The sequence below is a fragment of the Saccoglossus kowalevskii genome, chromosome 8 (assembly GCF_978046115.1).
Source record: "Saccoglossus kowalevskii chromosome 8, keSacKowa6.1, whole genome shotgun sequence".
Taxonomy (NCBI): Eukaryota; Metazoa; Hemichordata; class Enteropneusta; family Harrimaniidae; genus Saccoglossus; species Saccoglossus kowalevskii.
Window position 1 is genome coordinate 33941588 of NC_140648.1, and position 23287 is coordinate 33964874.

General features: G+C 36.0%; 1 protein-coding gene across 2 annotated transcripts; it reads left to right on the forward strand.

Annotated features, from left to right (window-relative positions):
- Positions 1 to 164: 164 nt before the first annotated feature.
- On the forward strand, positions 165 to 23237 carry LOC100376341 (WD repeat-containing protein 13-like). 2 transcript variants are annotated; one of them, XM_085502519.1, is made up of 12 exons: positions 165 to 280; positions 3822 to 3877; positions 6907 to 6995; positions 12402 to 12453; positions 13945 to 14081; positions 18689 to 18771; positions 19015 to 19155; positions 19451 to 19617; positions 20607 to 20929; positions 21588 to 21706; positions 22006 to 22154; positions 22692 to 23237. In XM_085502519.1, exons 1-12 carry the CDS (start codon positions 202 to 204, stop codon positions 22731 to 22733), a joined length of 1437 nt encoding a protein of 478 aa, XP_085358645.1. In that variant the 5' UTR covers positions 165 to 201; the 3' UTR covers positions 22734 to 23237. The 2 variants fall into 2 exon arrangements, with proteins under 2 accessions (XP_085358645.1, XP_085358647.1); XM_085502521.1 differs by having other exon boundaries at positions 12405 to 12453.
- The last annotated feature ends 50 nt before the right edge of the window (positions 23238 to 23287 follow it).

Here is a 23287-nt window from a genome sequence, read left to right on the forward strand (position 1 = left end):
GTTACAACTTAAAATGCCTGATATTTTAATCTGCTATTTCTGAAATTATATATAATATATGTGGCATAAATATAAAAGATACCAATTTAACAATTGACTGCTTGAATATATTTTATTCTTATATCGAAAATAAGTACTACGAATGAACAATCATGAAATGCGCCCTCACGCGTTCACTGTTTACACAACACAAGAAAAACGATGGCTGCGGTTTGGCAGCAAGTTCTGGCTGTTGATGCCAGATACAATGCATACAGGTCTCCCAATAATCCACAATTTCGTAAGTACAATATGAGTATAACACCGTTATAGTTATATGCTTGATTGTGTTGAGTTATATTTGTGACCACCCACCAGGTGCTAGCTGTCTTCGTAAAGGGTCTTGGTTGGTTAATGCATGGAGGTCATACAGTCAGTCTGGGCACAGGGACCTGACGATCTATATGACTGCTGAGATCCACATAGAAAAATAAAACAATGTCTATTGAGATGCAGAAAGCTACTTTAATTTCGACAAAATTTGGCCTAAAAATTATGAAATGATTATTGCGACGTCCCCCTGTAATAACTTTATTACACAACTGCACCATCGGTGGGTGCTGTATGGTAAGGATACAGATCAGAAAACACAAATATACAAAAAACAACAAAAGTTTCAAAATTACAAACAAAACAAAGGGTATATATAAAATCAAAGACATTATTGTCTTTGATAAAATACGTATTACAATTAGGTTTTATAAATTGTGTTTTTTAAGTATTTTGCAAGTGCAGTGGCTGTGCTACTTTTTATAATGCATGTGAATATTAAATTTCGGTTTAGCTGTACTACACATTTCCAATTCACAGTCTTCTGAGTGGGTATTTCTTTCTTGAGTGAAGAAGCAACAGTCAACAGTGTTGCATTTTTTACACAATCTGCAATTTATTGCCTCAATTCTTGGAAATTTTCTCCTGTCCAATTCTATTTCCAAATTATGGTCACTAAGTCTAAACTTGGTATCCATTCTTCTCAAATTGAAGTCCTGAATTTCTGTTAAATATCCTTCAAATTCATATTCCATTTGAAACAAATTATACGTTCTTAGTTTGTTTCCTGAATTTCTGTTTTTTGGGACATGACTAAGTTGCTGATACCATGTTTGCATATATTTATTTTTTAATTTTTCTTCCAACAATTTTGTTAATTCAGCGATGTTTCCCACATTATATATTTTATTTACTTCAGATAAGTCAGCATGTCCAAGAATTGTTTTAACATGTTTTATCCAGCTTGAGTTTGAAGACACTGTTTCTTTAAGTGCACTTTTTAGAATATGATTTTCAGGTAGCAAAGACAATCTGTGCCAATATTTAATTAGCGATAAAGTTGCCTTAATCCTTATAGGAATTCTACCAATTTCGCCTCTTATACCAATCAATGGTGTTACTTTACTAACACCTAAAATAAACCTGTAAAAGTGGTTGCATGCTTGCTCCAAGTAATTGTTTTCATTTGTAATTTCATTGGCCCAAATCTCTGACCCATATAACAAAATTGGAGAGATGAGTTGATCAAAAAGTTTAAGGGTTAGTTTTGTAGAGATCATTTTATGATTTAGTATAGTGTGACGTATACTAAATAAAGCTTTCCTAGCTTTATTTTTTTGGTTTGACTGATTTATTTTAAATTTACCATTTGGTGTGAAAATGGTTCCTAAATAACAAAACTCCTTAACAGATGTTATCTCTTGATTATTTATTTTGAAATTCATATTTTTTATTAAACAATTACTGTTGTTAAATATCATCACTTTAGTTTTTCTAACATTAACATTTAGGTACATGTACCATTTTGTACAATAATCATTTAGTTTGTTCAGACAGTTTTGTAGATCGTCCGTGGACTCTGAAATATTTGCCAGCTCATCCGCATACTGAATGCAATTTAGGGGAAAAGTGTCAATCATGATTGGTTTATCTACATTCCCACCGAATATACGAGGGAGGTCATTCATGAAAATGTTAAAAAGCGTTGGTGAGATGTTGCACCCTTGTTTGATTCCACTTGTTGGATGAAATCCCTTCGTGATACCACTATTTAGCTTTACTTTATATTCTTGATCAGTGTCAAGTGTTGCCATTTATGCCAGTTTTTTGTAGTTTTAGAGAAAAAGCATCTCTTGAGTCACTGTCAAATGCTTTTCTTAAGTCTACGAAACAGCTGTATACTCTTTTACACTTAGCACAAGTTTCTTTTTTTCCATACAGTGTTTTTTCCACTGCTGTCTTTAAAGGAAAGATTGCATCACTTGTGTGTCTGTTTTTTCAAAATCCGATTTGTACCTCATTCATTAATTTGTTTTACTCCAAGTGGTTTGTCAATCTGAGATTCATAATGCCTATGAATAAATTTGATAAACAGCTGGATATAGCAATTGTTCTGTAATTGGCTGGGTTCGATCTGTCACCTGATTTGTGTAGTGGTACTAAGATGGTTTTAACATTTCATTTGAAATAGTCTTCAGCTGATTTTTTATAAGGAAAATAATAAACTACACATTTACAATAAATACAAATCAGATTATGAATTTAAACCAAACCTGAAAAAAAAATAATAAGTGTAACCAAATTTAGAATTTCAGCACATAAATTACCAATTGAAAAATTAAGATACCAAAAAATACCCTCAGAGCAAAGATTTTGCACACTGTGTTCTGATCAGTCTGTTGGTGATGAAATGCATGCTCTTTTTGACTGTAAACTGGATGAAATTGTAAAGGCATGTAGCAACTTTTGCAATACTCTATCATTATTCAATGATAATATTTTAAAATTGCCAAAAGAAGATATGTTTGTGCATATTGTGCCATTCCAGTTTATATCTGCACCCCCCTGTTGATGAGCTTGTGTGTTTACTTCATACAGGGTATAATTTCCATGGGTGTATAAGTCATACAAAGTTTTATTTCCAAATTACCATTCACCATACAGTAATGGAAATCCAAAACTATAGTTCCTACTTATGGTGTTGATGAGTTCCATTGTGCCACCATACAGAGTAGGATTTCCATATATAACTCTCATCATATGCTAATTTACCAAGTTCAAAATTTTATATTTGATGATGGAAATCCAAACTATCGGTAGTCCTGATTCACTCATATGTGCCACCATCCTTATCTTATTTCAGTAATAACTATTTCGTACTGGCCCAATTTTTTTACCATATACAGTCAGAATTCCAAGTTTTTTTAGTCATACTGTTGAAAATCCAACCTCATCAACCAGTATGTGGCAAGATAAACTAGGCCATATTTTATTTAGTAGCCATAACTGCCTGGATTTCCAGGATTTTTGTCCGATCTGTTCCATGCAACTATAACGGACGCTTGGCCTGATGCATAGAATCTTTGCACAGGGACACGCATACTTACCTGTTTCAAAAGTGAACTCTTTTGTTTCATAACGTCACTGCATATCATGAATAAGTATAGCAATGGATATGCCGCAGTATTGACCAGTCGTGGTAATTTCGCATCAGACCCCTACATGTATTTGAGAAAGAAAATTATAAAAATTGCCACTGCTGGGCCAGTTTAGCTGAAGCCCTGAATAGAGAGTTACAAGAAGGGAGAAATGTTGATAATAAACAGGTCTGGTGTAACTGAGATAATTTAGCATATTCAAATACCCCGGTAAGTGCTTTGCATCTTGGAAACCATTGATTACTGGCCATTCAGGGAAAATCAGTGTTTATTCCATGATGTTTCAGTGGTCCCACATTTAACACAGTTATGTAGGCATGTATACTATTATTAAAATGAAAATACATTATATAGGTACACTCTACATCAGAAGACGAAGTCAGCTGCTCAGAGAAAATGCTAAAGTAGAGGTGAGTGCCCTTTCATATGCTTACATTTTTATTATGTTCAATTAAACCACCTGGTATTTAGTTTTAAATAGTACCGGTAGCAACTTATTAGTCCCTGTTCGGACGCAGTCCAAAAACAGTGACTTATGGATTGACCCTTGTGCGTCCTTGTGTATTTGCATCCGGACTTGTATCTTAGACATGCCTGGACCAATCACATTCAAACTTCACACATACATAATATTATACATATGCACATCATTTTGTTTCACGATCTGATTCATGATGGCCAATTGTTGGCCATTTTTGTACTAAAAAATCATCAAAATCAAGCATTTATAGATTTTGTTCAAACTTGGTATACATACTTTAGACATTATTTTTCAGATCAGATTTAAAATGGCCGACTGGTGGCCATTTTGTTTTAATGAATGTATTTCCATGACCATATCTCTGCCATGCTTTGAATGATTATGTTAAAATTTTATATATTCATTATACATCGTGGCATAGATATATTGGTTTTACTATCTGATTCAAAATGGCCAAATGGCAGCCATTTTTATGCTAAAAATCATCAAAAATCAAGCATTTCTGGCATTCCAGAATGGGATCTTGGCATTATGAATGTATTTTGTTCAAACTTGGTGCATTTATTAGACATTATGGGTTCCTGATGCACCTCATTTTATTTTTCAGATCGGATTCAAAATGGCTGACTAGCAAGCATTTTGTTTTAGTAAATGTGCTTCTCAGCCCATATCTGACATGCTTTGACTGATTATGTTCAAATTTTATATATTCATAATCATTATACATCATATTATAGTTATATAGATGCATTCAAAATGGCTGACTGGTGGTCATTTTGTTTTAATTATAATGCTGTTTCAGAGCAATATTTCTCAGTATGAACAAGTTCTCGTTTGATGATCAGATGCAAGATGTCATTCATTTTAATGTTAAAAAATCACCATAATCAAGCATCAACTTCTGGATCCATATCTCTGACATGTTCATGTTTGAACTACATGTATATTATTATAAACAAAACTATATATCTTAAATTTGATAACTAACAGGGACTGTGCCATGCATGGCCTGTTTTTAATATACTTGTGGACGTTGAAGGTTATTTTCAAACTTGGTACATACATTGAACATAATAGTACCTTGGTGCATGTCATATCGTTCTTGAGATATAATTCAAATGCTGTTCCAGAGACATACACAAATACATTTGTTGCATGATCCAATTGAAGATGAACGAATAATGCCCAGGAAGGAAACTTGAATTGGAACTCAGTAGGCATGCTGCAACACAAAATTGCATATTATGGATGGTTTTCAAACAGATAGTCATCTCTATTCACGTATATCATATTGGATTGTCCATCATCGTCTGTCTGCCCATTGTCATCCGTTCGTCCATCGTCTTTCAACAATTGCATTTTCAATGTCTTTTTGAAAACCACCAGCTGAATTCTTGATTCACAAATAATTGTCAGATGCGATGGGATTCTATTTGCGCATACACGACCTACCTAGCAGCAAGCATGGGTAGGACAAAATTAAAAATGACATGTAGTCAGTGGCATATTTGAAATAGTTTTTTAAAGATAGTGAAGTGAGTGTGGGTGGGTACAAACGAGAACAGCTAGAAGAATTATTTAAGACAGCTGCAAAACATGAATTTCCAGTTGAAAGGATGATTTTTTCAAATAGAACATGGTACATGTACATGTGTGTTTAGCATGCATGTTAGACCTCAAGTCAAGCAATATGCACAAACACTTGAACAATAAACACGCAAACGCTGTAATTTCAGGAATTGGGAATTGCTTTGATACTTGGTATGTAGGTTCCTTCAGTACACGACATGTGTGATGACATCTTCAATTCTCTATTTTTGGCAAATATTTCTGTCATTTTTGGTAAAAAATGCTATTTTTGAAAAATACCAGCTCAGCTGCTTTGATACCTGGTATCAAATTGTGCTGGCAGTTTTCAAGAAGGAGTCTTTCGGGTGTGCCTCACTTGACTTGGCTACCACAATGCTCAAACTTGTAGGACAGGGAAGCTATTTAGAACGTCATGTTGCTTGTTGTACTTGGAATTGGTTATTTTTAGCTGGCAAAATTAAGTATTAATTTATGCCAGGTATAGTTGATTCGCTGCTACAGTAATTCTCTGTCCCACTTTGAAGAAAAAATCCCTTCATATAAATTGAGTTAAATAAAATCTTGTGAGAGATTTACAACTTCTACACGTATATAATATAATTTCATGACTATATTATTCAATTGAAAATATTTAAAAAGGTCAAATGAATTTGAAGACATCGACCATTTTTAAACGCTGTTCTGAAAGCGAGCGTAGCTCTTTTGATCTTGTGTGGATTCGTATAACGCAATGTATATTGCCATCACTTTTGACCTGCTATAAATCGATATTTAGTATAGTAAGTAAGAAAGCTAGCAACCGAATAAAGAAGTAAAAATAATTTAATAACACTGTCTTTTCTGATTATTGAACAATTCCAACGGTTTCAAAACTCTATGTAGTTTCTAAATACACAATTTTTCAGCATACACAATTGCGACAGTGTTGTAAATGCCACTTTTTAACATATTCCGTGAATGAAAAAGGTTTTGTTATTACATGTAGTCCAATTCACCAACATTGGTTATTACAAATTAACATGTTATTAGTACTGTTATTCAAAATATATAATGTAAAATGAGTCCCGCCTTTGTATCTATTGAAAAAAAAAGTAGTTTTCAATAGCAGAGAAATGATTGTTATATGGGGAGCATCAAAATGTAATTTTTAACAGAATCTTATACAAATTAAGAGTGGTATCAACCTATGTTCATTGCAGCCAACAATTTTGCCAGCGTGGAGATGGCTAAGCCAACTTTTGTTTGCAAATATTATTATTATTAATATTTCATTCATTGCATAATGGAGACTAGTATCATGGCAAATACTTGTTTACTGTAAATCAGAAACAAATAATGAAATGTTGAAAAATCATTATTTCTATATAGCATGATCCTCTTGTTCGGAGACAATATTTGAAAGTACGAAGTCAGTTATTATCACAGAGATATGGTACACCTTCTGTGTCTGATCAAAAGTAAGTTTTTAATGAAAGAGTCACATAACTAGAATACAATGTACATATTTGCAATATTTCGAAATGGAACTACTTTAATGTCAGAACTCAGAGGAGGAATTTGTGAACAGTACGAAGTAGAATTTGTGAACAGTACGTAGTAGAATTTGTGAACAGTACGAAGTAGAATTTGTGAACAGTACGAAGTAGAATTTGTGAACAGTACGAAGTAGAATTTGTGAACAGTACGAGGTGGAATTTGTGAACAGTACAAGGTGGAATTTGTGAACAGTATGATGTGGAATTTGTGAACAGTATGAAGTAGAATTTGTGAACAGTACGAGGTGGAATTTGTGAACAGTATGATGTGGAATTTGTGAACAGTATGAAGTAGAATTTGTGAACAGTACGAGGTGGAATTTGTGAACAGTACAAGGTGGAATTTGTGAACAGTACGAGGTGGAATTTGTGAACAGTACGAGGTGGAATTTGTGAACAGTACGAGATGGAATTTGTGAACAGTACGAGGTGGAATTTGTGAACAGTACGAGGTGGAATTTGTGAACAGTACAAGGTGGAATTTGTGAACAGTACGAGATGGAATTTGTGAACAGTACGAGATGGAATTTGTGAACAGTACGAGATGGAATTTGTGAACAGTACAAGGTGGAATTTGTGAACAGTACGAGGTAGAATTTGTGAACAGTACAAGGTGGAATTTGTGAACAGTACGAGGTGGAATTTGTGAACAGTATGAGGTGGAATTTGTGAACAGTACGAGGTAGAATTTGTGAACAGTATGAGGTGGAATTTGTGAACAGTATGAGGTGGAATTTGTGAACAGTACGAGATGGAATTTGTGAACAGTACCGGTACGAAGTAGAATTTGTGAACAGTATGAGATGGAATTTGTGAACAGTACAAGGTGGAATTTGTGAACAGTATGAGGTGGAATTTGTGAACAGTATGAGGTGGAATTTGTGAACAGTACAAGGTGGAATTTGTGAACAGTATGAGGTGGAATTTGTGAACAGTACAAGGTGGAATTTGTGAACAGTACGAGGTGGAATTTGTGAACAGTACGAGATGGAATTTGTGAACAGTACGAGATGGAATTTGTGAACAGTACGAGATGGAATTTGTGAACAGTACAAGGTGGAATTTGTGAACAGTAGGAGGTAGAATTTGTGAACAGTAGGAGGTAGAATTTGTGAACAGTATGAGGTGGAATTTGTGAACAGTGTGATGTGGAATTTGTGAACAGTATGAAGTAGAATTTGTGAACAGTACGAGGTGGAATTTGTGAACAGTACGAGGTGGAATTTGTGAATAGTACGAGGTGGAATTTGTGAACAGTACGAGGTGGAATTTGTGAACAGTACGAGGTGGAATTTGTGAACAGTACGAGGTGGAATTTGTGAACAGTACGAGATGGAATTTGTGAACAGTACAAGGTGGAATTTGTGAACAGTACGAGGTGGAATTTGTGAAAAGTACGAGATGGAATTTGTGAACAGTACGAGATGGAATTTGTGAACAGTACGAGATGGAATTTGTGAACAGTACAAGGTGGAATTTGTGAACAGTAGGAGGTAGAATTTGTGAACAGTATGAGGTGGAATTTGTGAACAGTGTGATGTGGAATTTGTGAACAGTATGAAGTAGAATTTGTGAACAGTACGAGGTGGAATTTGTGAACAGTACGAGGTGGAATTTGTGAACAGTACGAGGTGGAATTTGTGAACAGTATGAGGTGGAATTTGTGAACAGTACGAGGTGGAATTTGTGAACAGTACGAGGTGGAATTTGTGAACAGTACGAGGTGGAATTTGTGAATAGTACGAGGTGGAATTTGTGAACAGTATGAGGTGGAATTTGTGAACAGTACGAGGTGGAATTTGTGAACAGTACGAGGTGGAATTTGTGAACAGTACGAGGTGGAATTTGTGAACAGTACAAGATGGAATTTGTGAACAGTACGAGATGGAATTTGTGAACAGTACGAGATGGAATTTGTGAACAGTACAAGGTGGAATTTGTGAACAGTAGGAGGTAGAATTTGTGAACAGTATGAGGTGGAATTTGTGAACAGTGTGATGTGGAATTTGTGAACAGTATGAAGTAGAATTTGTGAACAGTACGAGGTGGAATTTGTGAACAGTACGAGGTGGAATTTGTGAATAGTACGAGGTGGAATTTGTGAACAGTATGAGGTGGAATTTGTGAACAGTACGAGATGGAATTTGTGAACAGTACGAGATGGAATTTGTGAACAGTACGAGATGGAATTTGTGAACAGTACAAGGTGGAATTTGTGAACAGTAGGAGGTAGAATTTGTGAACAGTATGAGGTGGAATTTGTGAACAGTGTGATGTGGAATTTGTGAACAGTATGAAGTAGAATTTGTGAACAGTACGAGGTGGAATTTGTGAACAGTACGAGGTGGAATTTGTGAACAGTACGAGGTGGAATTTGTGAACAGTATGAGGTGGAATTTGTGAACAGTACGAGGTGGAATTTGTGAACAGTACGAGGTGGAATTTGTGAATAGTACGAGGTGGAATTTGTGAACAGTATGAGGTGGAATTTGTGAACAGTACGAGGTGGAATTTGTGAACAGTACGAGGTGGAATTTGTGAACAGTACGAGGTGGAATTTGTGAACAGTACGAGGTGGAATTTGTGAACAGTCCGAGATGGAATTTGTGAACAGTACAAGGTGGAATTTGTGAACAGTACGAGGTGGAATTTGTGAAAAGTACGAGATGGAATTTGTGAACAGTACGAGATGGAATTTGTGAACAGTACGAGATGGAATTTGTGAACAGTACGAGATGGAATTTGTGAACAGTACAAGGTGGAATTTGTGAACAGTAGGAGGTAGAATTTGTGAACAGTATGAGGTGGAATTTGTGAACAGTGTGATGTGGAATTTGTGAACAGTATGAAGTAGAATTTGTGAACAGTACGAGGTGGAATTTGTGAACAGTACGAGGTGGAATTTGTGAACAGTACGAGGTGGAATTTGTGAACAGTACGAGGTGGAATTTGTGAACAGTACGAGGTGGAATTTGTGAACAGTACGAGGTGGAATTTGTGAACAGTACGAGGTGGAATTTGTGAACAGTACGAGGTGGAATTTGTGAACAGTACGAGGTGGAATTTGTGAACAGTACGAGGTGGAATTTGTGAACAGTACGAGGTGGAATTTGTGAACAGTGTGATGTGGAATTTGTGAACAGTATGAAGTAGAATTTGTGAACAGTACGAGGTGGAATTTGTGAACAGTACGAGGTGGAATTTGTGAACAGTACGAGGTGGAATTTGTGAACAGTACGAGGTGGAATTTGTGAACAGTACGAGGTGGAATTTGTGAACAGTACGAGGTGGAATTTGTGAACAGTACGAGGTGGAATTTGTGAACAGTACGAGGTGGAATTTGTGAACAGTACGAGATGGAATTTGTGAACAGTACGAGATGGAATTTGTGAACAGTACGAGGTGGAATTTGTGAACAGTACGAGGTAGAATTTGTGAACAGTACAAGGTGGAATTTGTGAACAGTACGAGGTGGAATTTGTGAACAGTACGAGGTAGAATTTGTGAACAGTATGAGGTGGAATTTGTGAACAGTATGAGGTGGAATTTGTGAACAGTATGAGGTGGAATTTGTGAACAGTATGAGGTGGAATTTGTGAACAGTACGAGGTGGAATTTGTGAACAGTATGAGGTGGAATTTGTGAACAGTACGAGGTAGAATTTGTGAACAGTATGAGGTGGAATTTGTGAACAGTACGAGGTGGAATTTGTGAACAGTACGAGATGGAATTTGTGAACAGTACGAGATGGAATTTGTGAACAGTACGAGATGGAATTTGTGAACAGTACAAGGTGGAATTTGTGAATAGTACGAGGTAGAATTTGTGAACAGTACAAGGTGGAATTTGTGAACAGTACGAGGTAGAATTTGTGAACAGTATGAGGTGGAATTTGTGAACAGTACGAGGTAGAATTTGTGAACAGTATGAGGTGGAATTTGTGAACAGTATGAGGTGGAATTTGTGAACAGTATGAGATGGAATTTGTGAACAGTACAAGATGGAATTTGTGAACAGTACGAGGGAGAATTTGTGAACAGTACAAGATGGAATTTGAACAGTACAAGATGGAATTTGTGAACAGTACGAAGTAGAATTTGTGAACAGTACGAGGTGGAATTTGTGAACAGTACAAGGTGGAATTTGTGAACAGTACGAAGTAGAATTTGTGAACAGTACGAGGTGGAATTTGTGAACAGTACAAGATGGAATTTGTGAACAGTACGAAGTAGAATTTGTGAACAGTACAAGATGGAATTTGTGAACAGTACGAGGGAGAATTTGTGAACAGTACAAGATGGAATTTGAACAGTACAAGATGGAATTTGTGAACAGTACGAAGTAGAATTTGTGAACAGTACAAGATGGAATTTGTGAACAGTACAAGATGGAATTTGAACAGTACAAGATGGAATTTGTGAACAGTACGAAGTAGAATTTGTGAACAGTATGAGGTAGAATTTGAGAACAGTACGAGGTGGAATTTGTGAACAGTACGAGGTAGAATTTGTGAACAGTATAAGGTGGAATTGTAAATAGTACAAGGTGGAGTTCGTGAACAGTACGAGGTAGGATTAGTGAATGGTCAGACATGGGATTCATGAAGAGTATGTCTGTGAACAATTCAGTTTATGGTATAATCAGTGAAAATTAGTGAGCAATGCATGAAGAGATTCATGTAGAGTACAAGTAAAGATTTTATGATATAATTTGTCAACCACTGTTGATGATCTAAGATCATATTCATGTACATACTACTTGTATGAGGGTATTGCAAGGATGCTAATAAGTATGACACAGTATTGACCAATGTGCAGCAGAGGACAATGTGACTACAAACTGCCTAAAGTGCATACATTGCAGCACCATTGTAATAACCTTATTATTATACACCTTCCCAATCCAACTGTTTGGCACACAGAGCCCAAAACTGAGCAAATTGATAACAATTATTGGAACTTTTTTCTTTTTTGCTGTTTTAAAAAAATGTCAGCCATCTTGGAAATACCGCAATACCTAATATGGTAGCATGCAGATAATTTGTGCAATATCACAAAATTATTGCATGCTGTAACTTGTAGTGATAACAGATGACAGATGTATAAGAAATATAGATGATATGCATACATTTTTCTAACCATATTTCTGTAGATATTCAATGATACATTATATTAATGCATGTACATATAGTGACTAAATATAGATGGGAATATGTATATTAACCAGCACAAATATTGTGTCTATTAATATGAATAAAATGACCTACATTTGAATAAATTATCACTATGATTCATTTATGTCATTCTATTTTAACTTCATTTTCCATAGCAGTTTCCGAAGTCGCAATGCAAGTGTACGAGGGAGTAGACAGACATTAGAGGTAAGTTTTTACTGAAGGTATTTGTGGGAGAAACTCAGGAATATAAGAGCTCTGATTGGTGTGGAGTGCTAGTAAGGTTCATTGACATGTGAGCAATGTCAGACAAACTGCTGGATTATTGCCTATACGTAAGCATACAATAAATGTAATTCCCCCTTGTCTTTTGGGTTCTATCCATTCCTTGATGGGTTTGTTGGTGCTAAGACAAAACTATTCTGTAAAAAGCTGTGTTTGCACTCATTTCTGAACATCCTATATTTGGGGTTAACCACGTCAGTGACATTTAACACAAATTATTGAAGACACTTAAATGCTTTCCTTTGTTCACATTGGATGTGGTAACAACATAGAGAGTGACAGAGTTAGAGTCATGTCACTGGATGCAAGTGTCCACGCAAAATGTGGCAATGTGTTATTTTGAGCAGATAATACTGTAATAAAATGCATTCACTAATTTTAATTTTCGCTCAATAAAATCCTCTAAATAGAATCTACATGACTTATTGTTTTCTTAACAAATTCATAAAACTAATAAAAACACAGTGAATTTGCTCAAAACATCAAAATAGTAAAATTAATTGTCAGTGAAAATAAATGGTGTTACAGTATGAGTTTATTATGAGACTACGAAAAGTAAAGCAATACAGGATCATCTCAACCTTAACATTGGTAAATGTGATAACCTGCTTTGGCATACTTTAGTATAATAATCTCATATATGTTACATAACCACATAATGGCTGGCATAAATCAGACATTTGAATATCTCCATTTTGGATTTATTTTAATTACATTTTTTACAACGCATCAAAAGTAATTATAAATTTTACTATTTTGACCAAAAACAACAAATTCTCTGCAATCATGAGTTCAGATATAACATTTCTTAAAAAAAAAAGCAAAGTACATAGAAAAATGTTTATGTTTCAGACAGCAACCTACATATCGAACACAGTCCAGTCTATAATAAATTAAAATAGAAATTAAGATTAATGTGAATATTTTTTCTTGTGATGTTCAAAGTGTTGTGTCAATTAAACATTACTAACAGTAACTTTAATACTGTTACAAGAAAAAGGTGATTTTGCCAGATTTTTTAGTTGAGTTTACTTTGCTTTGTTTGCCTGTGTACTTGGCATAATTCACTGTGTACAGTATCAGCGAATCAGAAATCTCGCCACATTTTATTAAACCATTGTGTATCTACATTTGTTTGTGTTTTACTGATAAATTTATATAAAAAATTAGATCTGTAGGTTGCTTAAACTCAGTATATCATTCTTTGTTGACATGCATATGTAATTATAGTGCATCATATGCATTTCACAGGCACACTTTGCCTGGTTTTGTCAATATACTTGTATACTTGTATAATGATATGTATGTGACTTGTGTACATTTAGTTTAGTGCTATTTATGCTGGAATTATTTAAGAACTAATACAATACAGTATGTTTATAATACTAGGTACAAATTTTTATGTTTTTTTAGAGTTTTGATGACCTGCAGACTGGTGACTTCAGAACGCACAGAAGATATCATAGTGGTAGTTCCTATAAGTACCATCCATCAGTGGAAGAAATCCCAGTTGATGGTGTTGTACCAACAAAGATGGCAGAGGCTAGCAGGTACACTTGTGCACTTGATATACTATAAATAAGTATTCACTAATTCATTTAATTTTGCTATTTTCGCTGACAAGTACGTGAAATTAAGTGTCAGTGAAAATAAATGGTTTTTCAGTAGTTACATATATAGGGAGAATATGAACACAGCCTCCTGAATGAAAACTTGATCTGACTTAGATGTCCTACATTACTGAAACTTTTACTTCTTTTTGCAAGGTATTTTGCCTTAGGGAACTGATCATTACCACCCAGCCGGTTTCCTGTGAGTTTGACTCGGTTTACCGTACCGGTCGTTGCTTTACCGTACCGGTCGTTGCTTTACCGTACCGGTCGTTGCTTTACCGTACCGGTCGTTGCTTTACCGTACCGACCGTTGCGTTACCGTACCGGCCGGACAATTACCGTACTGATAGGACCAATACCGACTATTTATCACCTTCGATTAATGATTGCATGGTAAACAAAGCCCCGGTAACTGATCGGCGCCCTGCCGGTAACCGTGAGTCATGCATGAATTAATTGGGCATTTTGCAAACAATAAGAATTTTTTTTTACCCACCCATTGAAAGTGAATAATTTGAAAAGGACATGACTTGTACAACAGAGTGTTACGTCCCAGTCGACTAGAGGACTCGATGGGTTAATTATTTGTTTATATTTGTCAGTAGCTCACACAGTGGAAAGAAAGTCGGACAACCGTCGAAATACAAATAAATAAATTAAATAAAAAAGTCTTTCTGAAATTTCATGTTTTTTTTTTCAATATATGTGTGTTATTCACATATTCATGATCGCCTGTAACGCTATAAAACGACAGTCCTACATCGTAGCTTACCCACGACGTTGAATAAAACGTCTCAACCTGTCGCATGAATTCGATGATACTTGCATAATGTGTCAGCGTGACTCGCTTGGCCGAGCTCACATGTATTTAAATTCGGGCTTGGGCGTTCGAAAATCTGTTTTGATACTTTGTTGACAATAACACGCGCAACGTGTGCACGTAGTCCAGATAAAATTCAAGTGCGTAAAACGGAATTTGACCTTGCTCTAGGTCAACATTTTTCTATTGCTTTTCGACCTCATTTTGTGAGTTTGCTTATGGAATTGTCCAAACATATTTACCCGATATTTACACACCCCCTCCAACAATCCCCAATGTAACTTTATTCATGGAACTATAAGGGGTTTATTATAACAAAACAGAGTGTGCAAGTGTGCCGGTATATCTCTTTTTGGAACATGTGATTGGCCCTGAAAAGGGCTGTTTGGTTTGGGGCAGAATACGATTTAGACTGGAAAGGTCGGGACTTTTTTTTGTTTTACAAAAAAAATATAATTACAGCCAATACAAAGTCAGCTTGGACATTCAGTTGTGAGACATAACAAAATAAACGGTGCCAGCGATAGATTTTGCGAATGAAAGAACAAACTAAACGCAATCAAAGGCGCCGACCACTCGCGTTGGAAATAAACTAATAAAACGCGTTGCGTTTTGAAAAATGAAAACAAAATTACGTCTGCACTGTGCATTTTTAACAATAACCAAAACCATTAGGTTACATGCCAAAACTACCGACTCAGGATTCATCATACACAAATATAGCCACTTTCATGGAACTGTTATTTTTGTAACCCACTTTGTCGGCTCAGTTGATTTGGGAGCACTGATCCCAATTTAAAAAAAATAAAAATATCGTATAAAATAAAGACGCAGTTCCGTCTGTAGTCATATCCAACAGTTCACATGGACGTACTGGGAGCTCCATGGTCTCAAAAAAATCATGTGTAGCATTATCACGCGCAACTTGAATGTAAATATTATGCAATAATAATGGTAAAGTTTAATCTCTGACAAATAAAAAGACGCAACAAATTGACCTGGTGGTGTATTTGACCTCGAAAGCTACTGCATAGGAAACATGAACAAAATGATTTATAAACTGACTATAACTACAAACTAAACAAATTCTACTCAAATTAATTCTACAGTTTTGCTTTCTCAGGCGATCCTGTGCATAAAACTGAAATTTAAACAGGTCGGCATTTTACCGGTAAACCGGAAAATCAATGCATAAATTAACTTGTCAGAAGTGTGAATTGCCTCCTGCCAGTACGGTAACGGCCTTGCCGGTACGGCTAATGACCTTCGGGTACGGTAAAGCAGCGGCCGGTACGGTAAAGCAGCGGCCGGTACGGTAAAGCAGCGGCCGGTACGGTAAAGCAGCGGCCGGTACGGTAAAGAAACGCATGCCGCAGGAGACTTACAGGAAACCGGCTTGGTGGTAATGATCAGTTCCCTTAAATAAATAAAATTTAGAACCATATTCTCATTCCCCTCCACTTTCTGAAAATGTGTACAACCATATTCTCATACACCTCAGCTTCCTGAAAATATGTACAACAATATTCTCATACACCTCGGCTTCCTGAAAATATGTACAGTCGTATTCTCATACACCACAACTTCCTGAAAATATGAACAACAATATTCTCATACACCTTAGCTTCCTGAAAATATGTACAGCCATATTCTCATACACCTTAGCTTCCTGAAAATATGTACAGCCATATTCTCATACACCTCGACTTCCTGAAAATATGTACAACCATATTCTTATACACCTTGGCTTCCTGAAAATATGTACAGCCATATTCTTATACACCTCAGCTTCCTGAAAATATGTACAGCCATATTCTCATACACCTCAGCTTCCTGAAAATATGTACAACCATATTCTTATAAACCTCGGCTTCCTGAAAATATGTACAGCCATATTCTCATACACCTCGGCTTCCTGAAAATATGTACAACCATATTCTTATACACCTCAGCTTCCTGAAAATATGTACAGGCATATTCTCATATACCTCAACTTCATGAAAATATGTACAGCCATATTCTCATACACCTCGGCTTCCAGAAAATATGTACAGCCATATTCTCATACACCTCGACTTCCTGAAAATATGTACAACCATATTCTCATACACCTCGACTTCCTGAAAATATGTACAGCCATATTCTCATACACCTCGACTTCCTGAAAATATGTACAGCCATATTCTCATACACCTTGACTTTCTGAAAATATGTACAGCCATGTTCTTATACACCTCGGCTTCCTGAAAATATGTACAGCCATATTCTTATACACCTCGGCTTCCTGAAAATATGTACAGCCATATTCTCATACACCTCTGCTTCCTGAAAATATGTACAGCCATATTCTCATACACCTCGGCTTCCTGAAAATATGTACAGTCATATTCTCATACACCTCAGCTTCCTGAAAATATGTACAGCCATATTCTCATACACCTCAGCTTCCTGAAAATATGTACAGTCATATTCTTATACACCTCAGCTTCCTGAAAATATGTACAGCTATATTCTCATACACCTCAGCTTCCTGAAAATATGTACATCCATATTCTCATACACCTCGGCTTCCTGAAAATATGTACAGCCATATTCTTATAAACCTCGGCTTCCTGAAAATATGTACAGCTATATTCTCATACACCTCAGCTTCCTGAAAATATGTACATCCATATTCTCATACACCTCGGCTTCCTGAAAATATGTACAGCCATATTCTTATAAACCTCGGCTTCCTGAAAATATGTACAGCCATATTCTCATACACCTCAGCTTCCTGAAAATATGTACAGTCATATTCTTATACACCTCAGCTTCCTGAAAATATGTACAGCTATATTCTCATACACCTCAGCTTCCTGAAAATATGTACATCCATATTCTCATACACCTCGGCTTCCTGAAAATATGTACAGCCATATTCTTATACACCTCTGTTTCCTGAAAATATGTACAGTCATATTCTCATACACCTCTGCTTCCTGAAAATATGTACAGTCATATTCTTATACACCTCAGCTTCCTGAACATATGTACAGCTATATTCTCATACACCTCGGCTTCCTGAAAATATGTACAGCTATATTCTCATACACCTCAGCTTCCTGAAAATATGTACATCCATATTCTCATACACCTCGGCTTCCTGAAAATATGTACAGCCATATTCTCATACACCTCGGCTTCCTGAAAATATGTACAACCATATTCTCATACACCTCAGCTTCCTGAAAATATGTACAGCCATATTCTCATACACCTCATCTTCCTGAAAATATGTACAGTCATATTCTTATACACCTCAGCTTCCTGAAAATATGTACAGCTATATTCTCATACACCTCAGCTTCCTGAAAATATGTACATCCATATTCTCATACATCTCAGCTTCTTGAAAATATGTACAACTATATTGCTTCTTGTCAAATCTTGACTTTTTAGTCAAATATTAAAAAAGAGTGCTTATCCTAGTGCATGCAAGAATGACCAGGCACTACATAAACACATAATCGGCACATAATTGATTGACCATCTTTGTGACTTCACTACTTTACTCGCATATGCAGACTGACCCATACATAATTCTCGCCAACAGCCCTCCAGACTCATTCATTTGTCACTAATTATTCGTATATTTTCAAAGTCTCACGATAATAGATGGCATCTAGTTTAAGTAAAAGAATCAATTGACTTGTTTTCTAATTTGCTGTTGATGTTTTCCTAGGGCTATGGCAGGAGGTACAAGTATTGACGAGAATTATGCCTTTGCTGGAGTACATCATATTTTTGATCAACACACAGATGCAGGTATGGTATAATATTGATGAAATCAATATCAATGTTACACCGAACGAGACCATACTGACATGTGTAGTGCAACTGATATCAATTTTGCACAAAAACAGTGCCATAGTCTCACTATGCCAAGTTATTTCCAATATGAGTCCTTGGCAACTTTAATATTTAATACTGTTTTTTTTCATGAAATTTGAATGTGATGACTAAAATATTACAGACTTAGCAATATCATGTGTTTTGATTTTATTTCAGTGACCTGTGTAAAGTTTGCAAATAATGACAAATCACGAATTGCATGTAGTTCTCTGGATTGTACAGTGTCAGTGTGCCAAGTATTGCCATCTCCTGCTACTATAGTATGTGTACTCAGAGGACATGAAAGAGGGGTTACAGGTAATTATAACAATAATACAGAAATAGTCCATTCTCATTGGTCAATTGATACCACATGATTCCCAGATAATAACTGGGTAGTGCCTAAGGTCAAAGCATGAACAGGCAAAGGAAGTTGTGTGTGATTCAACAATATCCATTGTTCGAGTTGAGTTTACAGTTGTCGCTATTTATAATTGTATCTCGAATAGAGCTGTATGAATCTAGAGTATTTAAATCTTGGGGCTGTGTTTTACAAGACTTGTATGGTTCCATCCATGCAACCAGCTGAAAAATTTAACATTTTGTCTTTCAGATTTTTGTTGGTCTTTATCCAATGATTTGATTTTGTCATCATCATTAGACGGTACCACTAGATTGTGGCAAGTTAGCAGTGGTAAATGTGTACGTGTATTGGAAGATACTGATAGAGCGGAAATACTATCATGTCAATTTCAACCTGTCAATAATAACATGGTTGTTGTATCCTTCTGCATATTACAACCCTTTCATAGTCAATAGTAACAAGTAGCATATTAGTTGATCTTGATCAGCAGGTTCTGAAGTTGAATTGTAGCTAGGTTTGATCACCATAAATGGGTTTGATCCCTACCCTAGATGGGCAAATGTGCACAGACTCAACGGTAGAGAATGAGAAGGCCAAATCCACTGTACCCTTGGTGTAGGTGTTATAAACTCAATGAAAAGGCCAAATCCACTGTACCCTGGGTAGGTGCCATAAACTCAATGAGAAGGCCAAATCCACTGTACCCTGGGTAGGTGCCATAAACTCAATGAGAAGGCCAAATCCACTGTACCCTGGGTAGGTGCCATAAACTCAATGAGAAGGCCAAATCCACTGTACCCTGGGTAGGTGTTATAAACTCAATGAGAAGGCCAAATCCACTGTACCCTGGGTACATGTAGGTGCCATAAACTCAATGAGAAGGCCAAATCCACTGTACCCTGGGTAGGTGTCATAAACTTGATGAAAAGGCCAAATCCACTGTACCCTGGGTAGGTGCCATAAACTCAATGAGAAGGCCAAATCCACTGTACCCTGGGTAGGTGCCATAAAACTCAATGAGAAGGCCAAATCCACTTTACCCTGGGTAGGTGTTATAAACTTGATGAAAAAGCCAAATCCACTGTACCCTGGGTAGGTGCCATAAACTTGACGAGAAGGCCAAATCCACTGGCTAAGATTCATTCACTAATGTATGCAATTTATTGTCAACAGCTGCAGGCCTGGTTGATGCCAGGATATCGCATCAACCTGAAGTAATGTCATGTTGCTAATCACCCAGTTATCGAGCCAAACCACATGAATCTGGACATGGAATGGCAAGATGAACTATGTTTACTGAAAACACATGTATTTGCAATTTGCATATTGAAAAAAGTCAGGATGATTGCCTGGCACAAAAATATTTAAAAAAATAGTTCCTTAAGTTCTTTAACATAATGTATAGACAGGTAATGTTAGAGGTCACATACAAGTACTGAATGTCTCTACTGGTAAATGTACCAAAGGTGGATTAGGCAAGGCATCAGGCAAGGTCTTATCAATGGCCTTTGATCCAACGGGGAAGATTTTATGGGCTGGTGATGATAGAGGATTGATATTTTCATTCCTCTGTGATGTGATGAGTGGGAAACTGACAAGATGTAAACGTATGGTGATATGTGAAGGAAGTCCTATTACTAGTCTTTCATGTGGTACATGGTTGAGTAGGGAAGCCAGAGACCCATCGCTGCTGGCAAATTGTGCCATCAATTCACTCTGTCTATTTAGGTAAGTGGTTGCACTGCTGGCAAATTGTGTCATCAATTCACTCTGTCTATTTAGGTAAGTGGTTGCACTGCTGGCAAATTGTGCCATCAATTCACTCTGTCTATTTAGGTAAGTGGTTGCACTGCTGGCAAATTGTGCCATCAATTCACTCTGTCAGTTTAGGTAAGTGGTTGCACTGCTGGCAAATTGTGCCATCAATTCACTCTGTCAGTTTAGGTAAGTGGTTGCACTGCTGGCAAATTGTGCCATCCATTCACTCTGTCAGTTTAGGTGAGTGGTTGCACTGCTGGCAAATTGTGTCATCCATTCACTTTGTTAGATTAGTATACGAGGCTAGACATATCAGAAACACAAGCAACTTCAAAATTTCATTTGACATTTTACTACCGGTAGCCTAAATACATCACATAAAAATCAAAATAATTTAATCTGACTGGAATTCCATTGGTCTCAAAAATGTGTCGGTTAAAGTTGGAAAGTTTTTCATACCCACACATTGACACTTACATTTTAGATGCAGGCAATACAATGCTTTAGAAGTTGGTCCTGAAGTCTTTCAAATCCTCCATAGATGTTGGATGGCTTTGTAATACTCATTATAGGCATATACTTTTACATACACAGTGCCAAGTTGCTCTCATTTTTAATTTTCTTACAGAATTACAGATACTGATGGTGGGTTACAGCTTAAAAGGAAATTTGGTATAAAGCATCGCAGTTTACAAATAAAAAGTATATTCTGTCCTTTGATATCATTTCGCCAAGGTGCTTGTATAGGTGAGTACGGTCATAGTGCAGCCTCATCAGAAGTGAATGGAATGTACCTAGCTTGTATTTAAGTCCCACTAGTTGTGAATCAAATACACGATATATGTAAATGAGGTCTTATATGGGAACAGACCTAGGCTTTTTTATATACAAGGTCACATCGCAAATTAGAAAACCCTGGAAAGCACCCTCTAGTGGCAGACTGGATTTTACAATCCACTTTTGTTTTTAACAAGCAAAAGTTTGAGGTAATTCCCCCACTTTGTTTACTGTATTGCTTGCAGTGATGTCATCTTTTTATGTTACAGTGTCTGGTAGTGAAGACATGTGCGTGCATTTCTTTGATGTGGAACGTGCTAAGAAGCCACTCATCAATAAACTACAAGGTCATTCTGCATCGGTACTTAGCGTTAGTTTTAATTATGATGAAAGTCTGTTAGCGTCATCTGACTCTGATGTAAGTATAATTGATATTGTGTTGTTACAAACTTGAATTTACTTTGGATGAAGTTTATGCATAATCTGAATTATCGTGCAACAGATCTGTTGTCAATTCAATTTGGTGATGATTAATTTTGGTGCAATCTGATTAGATTTTTGCATATCAATTTAGCTGATTTTCATCTATATAATTTATTTCATTATTCTGAATTTTGATAAAACTCTTGAGTGCATCTCCAATTGAATTTCTTTATTGCATCTCCTTATGGAAAATGATAACATTTGCATTTTGTGTTTGTCAGATTTTTAGCTGAATCCTTGGATTACATATTATGACTGTTTCTTCCATGTTATTCACTATTTTGGCATTCTGAGTTCATTTCTAGAGCTTCATTAGGGCCTTGAAATTATGGGATGTGTAATTGATGATTCACAATTACATTAAGTTGTTGTAAACTTTGAGTCGTTAATTCATTGAATGATCACAGAAAACAACTTTTGATAGTCTTACCAAATGTAGGTATTTAACTGTAATTGGTATTTTTTATTTCAGGGTCTTGTTATTATCTGGAAAAGGGAGCAGAAATCAAGATAATAAGAACTCAAATATTGTGATTTTTCAGTATTTCAAATGTATGTAACAGGAACTTTTCTACTCATTGTTCATCACATCATGCAAAAAGACACCAAACAACAAACTTTGTAAATGTGATTCGTGCTATACATCATATATATGGTTGATTATTATTCTTTCAAGTGTCAATCTCAGAAGTTTGAAAATGTGGGGATCCAAGGACCAATTGAAAGAAGAATCATTGAATTCAGGAAGACTCGTATTCCCCCACATTGCACCTACTATATACTGACAAAAAATACAGCATTGTTATTTCGTTAGAGAGGGATGTATATAGACAATAGAGACAATATACTATCATTTTCTATATTTATGTACATTATATATTCAGCATCTTGAGTAAATTTAATCATTGATAGTCACAGTCTTGTAAATATTTCTGTTGTAAATTATGTGACATTGCACCTTTTTCTCACCATTTTGTTTTTATCAATGTAAGGTGCAATAAATGCAAATTTTAAATCATGTCTCAGTCAGGTTATTTCTTACACATGCCTGGTTTTGTTTTGTTCAAA

Excerpts from the sequence above, each read along its gene's own strand:
- LOC100376341 (XM_085502519.1), top strand. The coding sequence starts at position 202 with ATGGCTGCGGTTTGGCAGCAAGTTCTGGCTGTTGATGCCAGATACAAT. Across the intron at positions 19,156-19,450 it reads ACATGAAAGAGGGGTTACAG|ATTTTTGTTGGTCTTTATCC; the intron begins GTAATTATAACA and ends TTTGTCTTTCAG. Across the intron at positions 19,618-20,606 it reads TCAATAATAACATGGTTGTT|ACAGGTAATGTTAGAGGTCA; the intron begins GTATCCTTCTGC and ends CATAATGTATAG.